Consider the following 7,698-nt stretch of genomic DNA (forward strand, 5'->3'; position numbering starts at 1 on the left):
AGAAAGTGGCAGGGGCCTGCAGACAGGCTCTCTGTCCCTGGGGGCCACCCCGCAAACTCCGTCCCAGCTGCCAGGTTTCCCGGGATACAGCCTGGTCACTGAGGATTTATTTCTGCATATGGTTTGGGAGAATCTCTGTTGTTGGAATAACGACAACTTTTTCCCCCTTCTTCCCTCCAATAGGCAGATTTTATAAACCAGAGCAGCTGCCTGAAGGTTTCCAAGAGAAAATTCTGCACAATTTCTAACCAGGGTGACAGTTCCCCTCTCCAGGAAGTTGCTTTTATTAAGTTTCTCTCTCTCTCTCTCTCTCTCTCTCTCTTTTTTAATCTCTTTTTTGTAAGACTCCATCTCTGGGTCATCAGCCAGCTCTCCAGGCCTTATGGGCATTTTTGTTTTTCCTGGTTTGCCTGGAACTCGTGATTACATCTAAACCATGGTAGACTTGCCCAACACAGGGGCAAAGGTTGAAGGCTAGCTCACAGCCCCTGGGCTGAAGGATCCCAAATAATTTATGGAAATACTCCCTCCCTCGAGGAGGGGGACACAGCTTCTCCCCCAGCCAAGTGTGGGTTATGCTAGGCAGTGAGAGTGGTAATGTCTGCTCGAAATGGCGACTAGATCTAGGACCCTAGGAAACACTTGTCAAAGCACATAAACCCAGGTCAAAGTCAGGAAATTCCCAGACGGAAGAAAGCAGTCTGCCACGCCAACCTACTGGCGGGGAGACCAAGGAGTGCCTAGAACGGGGGCTCGGATTCCTTCCCAACCTGCTGCCAGGCCTGGGCGTTGCCCCTCCCCCAAGACTGCTACCTGCGTGTACTGTCTCTGAGTTAACTACTGTGCTTTGCCTAGACATGGCTTTGAATTATTTTATGACCATAATCAAGAACCAAGGAACCCCAATGCCCAGGAACAAGTTACACACACCATTTCCTTCCAAATATGAAAGTATGGAAATGGGGAAAGAAAGAGTAACTTTGCAAGAAAGAGAAACTTGACAAACGCCTCATCAGCCAGAGATCAAGGCCAACACCAGCTGCGGAAGTCGGTTGATGTGGCAAGGACAGTGCTGGCCTCCATGGCCTCCCAATAACCCTGAGGAAAATATCAGAGAAATCTGAGAAACTCTCACAGCCAGGGAGGCCCAGGGAGACTCCGCCACTAAACACAAGGGTGTGCTGTGTGGGTTGGGACCAGAGAGGGGCCATTAATTAGCTGATAGCAAATGAACAAATGAACACTTGAATTGTCCTGTGCAAAAGGCACCACAGTCGTGTCCTATGTGAACACCAGGAGCCCTGGGGCCAGGCTGGGGGTGGTGCAACCCTGCAATGTCTCCCTAACTTTTCCTTAAGATTTATTTATTTTGTGCATACAGAACTGGGGTACAGGCCAGAGGCTCAGGGGCAGCGAGAGGCTTCACCAGAGACAGAGTGGGGAGCAGAACAGGCAGATCGATGAAGTACACTGCTGAGGGGAGCAGCGGGCGGGTCAGGAGAGGTCTGCCGTGCCATGTGGTCACCTCTGGTACAGGCAGGAATCGAACTCATGCGGAAGTGGCTTTAGCTTCGTAGTGCTGTGCTTTAACCTGCTGCACCACCAGGAGGGCCTGTCTCCCTAACTTTTCTGGAAATCTAAAACTTTTCTAAAGTGAAAGGTTCTATTTTAACCATGGGACCACGTTTGCATTCCAGGCAACTCCTCAAATCCCCTCTGCAGCCAGCATTTAGATCTATCTACTGTCTCAGAGGGTGGGCTGGGCCCTAGCCCACACCCTCATTCCTCTGGGCACCACCCTCATTTTCAAGCCCCAGGAAAACTGCCACTTCTCACCCTTGTATGTCCAGCGAGCCTAGCACAGTCAGTCCTTGGTGCATAGCAGGAACTAGGTTGATTTTTGTCAGATGAATAAAACTTGGGGAGGGCACCCAAGCAGGAAGCCAGCCCCACGCAGGGCAAGAAATTAGTACCTTAAATCAATCCAGAGAGGGGGCGACTGGCGACTGGTGAGAGGGGACAGGAGACTGCTCTTGACCCTGCCGTCGTGAGGATGCTCGAAGATGGACTCAAGATTATACTGAGATTTACTGGGGGCTGTGGTGATTCTTATACTGCCTGGTATCCTCGGGTGTCAACTCTGGGTTGTAAAACTGTCTGCAAAGAAGTTTCACGCAGCAAGCCCTGTTTGCTGGGTCTTGAAAGCCCTTTGCCTGCCACCTTGTGCTTGTGCCCAGTCAGGGCTGCCGTGTTTGTGTGCCGAATCCAGTGTGGAGAGGGGTTCTGTGCGACCCCCATGCAGCCCCATAGTCACCACCTTCCTTTGACAGAAAAGGAAACAGAGGTCCAAAGAGCTTCAGAAACCAGCTGGGCGTCGCCATGAGAAGGCAAAGGAGACCTCAAACCCAGATCCTTTAAGGCCCAGATCACTGCCCTTCACTCTCCCTTAGCCGGGACTCGCCTAGTGGCCCTCAGGCCTGCGCAGCTGCTCGCCTCACCCATTCTGGGGCTCCCACACAGCAAGCTGTCATGTTCAAGCCTTTCTTTTAAGGTGCTTTTTTTCCCCTGCAAGGTGCTCCCTGGTGTTCCTTCAAGCTGTCCGCTGGACAGGGCACAAAGCTGAATGCAAGAAGATGCATGCTTATTGCAAGCATTTAATTAGTGAACTTTGACTAACACACCCCAATGCTGGATGGATGGATGCCTGCGGGCGCCGAGACACCCTCCCCCACCTCCGGTTTTCAATTGCCTTCTCCATTTTTATTGCTCCTCACCAGATCCTTCAAACACATCCTTGGTATAATTTTATATCTGCCCAGCCCCCACAGCGCTTTCTTAACAAATGTTTACCCCAATGTTGGAGTATATTTAAAAGATGCATATTCCCGTGTGGTGAATGGAGTCCTCAGGAAAGGCAGGCTGTCTTCCCAGGTCCTCCGGACTCCAGCAGGGCGCTTTAATACCTCAAAATGGACCCAGAGCCTGGGTGGGGGGCTCCTGAGCGCCCCCTTCCTAGCAGGGGGCTCCAGCCCACCACACCCAAGCCCCATCTCTGTTCTGACCCTTACAGAGGTGAACAGTAGGTAGACCAGCCAGAGAACAGAGCCTCAAGACAACCACCAAGAGAAGGAGCTTGAAGGCTCAAGCCAATGGCTGCAGGTGGAACAGAGCCTGAGTCTGGAGTCAGAGGACTCTGCATCCCCACCCTGGGCCATGGGCTCTGGGTTCGAGTCCTGCGGCACACTTAGCCACAGAGTAACCTCATACAAGTGACTTAACCTCTCTGAGCCTTGTGTGGTTGGGGTACAGGATAGCATGTCGCTGGGCTGTGAGCTGCTCACACTCAAAGGTCAGTGAATGTGGATGTTCCTGGTCCTTTTAGCCCCTCTGGGGTGTCAATCACTGCAGGTTTTTAGGTTGCCTCACCTTATATGAGGGAAGGCAAGGGCGAGCACTTTGTAAGTGCTTTGATCAGGTAAGTCATCAGTAACCTGGGCACGAACAGACTGCCTTCTGGAAGAACTTCCATGGCTCCAACCCCAACAGAAGCTGGGCCTGCTCCTAACAGTCTGTGTAGCACCCTTCTGCTTTCTCAAGGGAAAAACACTGGGGAGATCCTAGTGTCTAAAGGCCCATCAGCTCTGAGGCCCTGGGGCTCCTGGGGGAGGGCCTGGCTCAGTTGTGGACAGACTCATACAAATGGGTAGTCAAGCTGCCCCCCCCCCCCCCCACCCAGCCTGCGCACAGAGCTGCTCTGCTCTGCTTAACACCACTGAATAGTGACTGGTCTCTGAGGAATGGCTGGTCACACAGCAGTCCTCTCTGCTGAGTCCTGGGGGCCGGGGACCCGGGCTCCCCCTGCCTGGGAGAGGATGAAACATCGCTCCTCCCCTGCCTCCGGAGCCCCCTCCAGCCCTGCCTTACCTGATGTGTGAGTCACAGGCAGGCTCCTGTCATTGTGAGCAGTGTTGTGACTCCCTGGCTGACAGTTTTACAACAAACACATTAAAAGCTCCCAGCACTGGGGCTGCTGGGTGCTAAACAACCAAAGAAAAACCTCTCCCAGCCCCTTTTCTGGCAAAATCCTCCCATCCTCTTGTCCCCAAGGGCTGCGGCGACCCGCCGCGGCCCTTCCCAGCCACAAAAAGGGGCTGAGGTTTGCTTTTTTTTCTTTCCATGAGCTTTTTACTGCAGTGATTGGAGAAAAGCTGCCAGGTGGGGAGGCCTGAGACCTCCCAGCTGGGTGTCCCAGAAGATCCTGTGGGCACACAGCTTAGAAGACACAGGTGTGAGGGACAGGGCACCCCCTCAGCCTGCCGTGAAGGACAGGTGAGCCTGGGAATGTGGCCCCCCTCCAAGGACTCTGAGATGGGGCTGCGTTATCCCCACCTTACAGACTTAGAAACTGAGATTTAAAGAAGCAAGGGAGGCTTAAAGAGGCTGGAGGCCACACAGCAGGGAAGCGAAGGAGCTGAGATTTGCAGCCCTCTGCCAGCCTCCAAATACAGGGGCCCCCTTGTTCCCGCACCCCGGGGATGGCAGAAACCTCAGAGGAGCAGGCAAGCTCGGCAAAGCCGAATCAACTCAAGGGCCGCCTTGCCAGTCTTCCCATCACTTGCGCCCAACCTGAAGCAGCGCCCTCCCGCCGCGTCTGCTGGAGACCAAACTCACAGTTGCCTCCCTGCTATCTGCAAGCAGCAGCCAGAAAGCAAGTCCCGGGACCCAAGCAGAGAAAAGAGGAGCGAGACACAGGAAGTTCTTTTATTGTACATTGGAGAAATAGCCCTGTGTGCTGGTCAAAGGTGCAACATACAGAATATCGAGTTAAGAAAAGAGGGACCAGGGGAGGGAAGGAAGAAACCTTTTGAGGTCCAAAGTTGCAAACAAAAAAATGGTAAAAGATTTCCTCACGCAAGAGGCATTTTTGCAAATACCATGCAAAACAGGCAGCTGGTGTGCCTTAGGAGAACCCTATAAATAACAGGAAAGACACTCCAAGCATTTCTGTACGTGGACTCAGAGCACAGGGAAAAGAAAGGAAACCAAAATGCCTTTTGGCATTTCAAGATATTTGGCACTCTTGTGATTACATTTTTTTTTTACAGTCCATTAAAGAGGATAAACTGACACAATATTAGAGAAAAAAAACAGGCTGCTCACACAACAGACTGCAGGGAGAGGTTAGAAAAAGCTCAAGCAATTTTTTCTTTGTTTTTCATGTTTTTTTTTTCCTGACATATAAAATGTGTCCATTTGCATTAACTTGGGCAAATAGCTTGCAGCAACAAAGAAACACAAGCTTTACAATTCATATTAAAATAAAACAAGGATCCTTTCTGTGTGTCCTTCTTTAGAGAAGTTCTTCTTATTTTCAGCACATCCTGATAACTTCAAAAGCTAACCAAAATAAAACAGAGTATCTATAGAGATCATTTTCTGATTTTTCTTGTACATCCAAGGATAACAACATAAAAAAATAAAACTGGACAGCATTTCACATCCAAGTGCACAGAATCATTTTTGCAAGATTAAATAATGTAAACATCCGGGACAGCCAAATCAGCAAAGAATGCCAACACCCCCAAAACACTGGTGTTGCTGTTTCATTATTTAAAGTGGTTCAAAATCCAGATCAATAATTGCGCAATATTCACTGTATAGAAAAGAAATGGATATTAATTTTGACAAATAGCTGCAACTGAGACTTCTTTTATTTCTTTACATGTGTATATAGTGATTTTTTAGATTTTTTTTTTTATTTTTATTTTTGCAGAGAAGCCCAGAGCCTTCTCCTCCTTCTCATGCCTCATCTGTCTCCCGGCCTGACACAAGACACAGGTTGTTGATTTCATCCTGGGTAGCACGCTAGTCGCAAATTGCAAAGTGCTTTCTCTTTTCATGCTTTTGGCCAATAACTGTTATCGCCGTTCTTACTCTTATTCTCTCCCCTAACTCATTGTCTTTGGGGGAGTTAAACACCAGGAGGTGCCTTGTCTGTCATATTTTTCAGCACGTCATCAATCCTATCATCTTCAATAACAACTGCAAAAAAGGGGGAGAAAAGGAAAGGTGAGCACGCTGGGGCCTTGCCTGGAGTCTCCACTTTGGCTGAGGGAGGGCAGGGAGCTCGGGAGAGGAGGGATTCTCGCCTGCAGACGCCCCGTCCACTTAGGCTGGGAGAGGGGTCCCTTCGAAGCTTTCCACTGAACCACCTAGCTGTCCCCATCCCTAGCCTGGTCCCCAGCTCCATTCTGATAACAGGAGGCAGGGAGGAAGCCGGTAGCGCCAGGGCCAGGGCTGCACCGGCTGGGTCCTCGCCCCACCCCACCCCACCCCGGGGAGTGTTCATTTAGAAAGAAGGTACCCCGTAGAGGAGGGGGAAGGAGCTAGGTGCCCCAGCCTGGAACCCCCTGGGATGCCCAGCGCGGCGAAGGTGACCAAAGCTGGGACGGACTTGAGGAGCCCGAGGGAGGATGCCAGTTCCCACCGCGCAGCCCGTGGAGGGCTCCCGCCTCGCCCGCCTGGCGCCCTCTTGCGCGCCCTCTCGGTGCCCGCCAGTGGACGCGGCCGCTCGGCTCCCACTGCGGCCACAGAGGTCAGGGCTTCCCTCTCTGAGGCTGCCGCTCGCCGTCTCCTTCAGCTCTTTCTATCTAGACTCTCCTGCTTCGGCCCCTCCACCAGCCTCAGCACAACGGTCACCTGTCGACGTACATGGGTCCCTCTCTCCGGAATGTCAGTCGCCCTCACTGTTTCCGTCGCTTCTCTGTCGTTCCCGGACTTCTGACCCCGGCTCGCGGTCTCTCCCGCTCCGGCTCCCTCTCCAAAGCTTTGTCTCGGTTTTTGCCCATCTTGGTCCTCCCCCGCCCCCTCCCCGTGCTCCCTCCCTATCTCGCGCCTCGGTCTCTCCCGGCAGCTGTCGGTCTCCCCCATTGTCCCCGCGCCTCCGGAGCGCCCCGCGGAGCCTCTCGGCGTCCCTGGCCCCCCGGGGCTTTTCCAACTCCCGCGTCCAGCTCCCGGGCTCGGCAAACCCCTCCCCTGCAAGTAACAATGACAACCCCCAGCGATCCGAAAGCCCCTCTCTCCCCCAGAGGAACCGAGTCCTCCCCCCGCAGTTCCCCACGCCGTCCCCTGGGGAGCCCTGGGGACCCCTTCCCCGTTGTACAGCTGCGACGACACTGCGCAAAGGGGGGGTGGGGGAAATCAAAGGGTAAACTTCGGCGCGGCTGCAACCTTTCAGCCCCCGCCGTACCCAGAAGCCGCCACGCCCCCTCGGGGTGACCCCACCGGAGATCAGGCTGAGCCGGAGGGGTCCCCGCGGCCAGTCCGCGCCGGACCCGCAGTGCGGGATCCCGCAATTCTGCGCGTTGGGATTCCGTTGGGTCGGAACCGGCTCCCCCGAGCGAGAGACCCCAGCAAAGCTCCGTCAGGCCTCCAGGCCGGAGAAAACGGGTGTCGGGGAGCAAACCGCGGACTCACCCCGCTTGCTCCGGCCGATCTGGCCCAGCTTGGGCGGCCGCTTGTTCTGCCCGGCTCCGAAGAAGTTGTTGGTGTCCTGCAGGCGGCAGGAGAAGATCTGGCCCACGTCGCCGCCGTCGCCGTAGGGGCTCAGCTTCTCGTCGCCGTAGGGCAGCACCTCCGACATGGTCGCGTCCGGGGGCTCCGCGGCGGCGCCTCCTCCGCCCGCGTCCCCGCCCGCGG

General features: G+C 53.9%; 1 protein-coding gene across 1 annotated transcript; it reads right to left on the minus strand.

Moving 5' to 3' along the window:
* Positions 1–4,741: 4,741 nt before the first annotated feature.
* On the minus strand, positions 4,742–7,692 carry CAMK2N1 (calcium/calmodulin-dependent protein kinase II inhibitor 1). The gene is made up of 2 exons (XM_004678568.2): positions 7,477–7,692; positions 4,742–6,042 (listed from the first exon to the last, which is right to left on the minus strand). The coding sequence occupies exons 1-2, from the start codon at positions 7,640–7,642 to the stop codon at positions 5,972–5,974; spliced, it is 237 nt and encodes a 78-aa protein (XP_004678625.1). The 5' UTR covers positions 7,643–7,692; the 3' UTR covers positions 4,742–5,971.
* Positions 7,693–7,698: the final 6 nt, after the last annotated feature.

The sequence above is a fragment of the Condylura cristata genome, unplaced genomic scaffold (genome assembly GCF_000260355.1).
Source record: "Condylura cristata isolate star-nosed mole 26May11 unplaced genomic scaffold, ConCri1.0 scaffold00008, whole genome shotgun sequence".
NCBI lineage: Eukaryota > Metazoa > Chordata > Mammalia > Eulipotyphla > Talpidae > Condylura > Condylura cristata.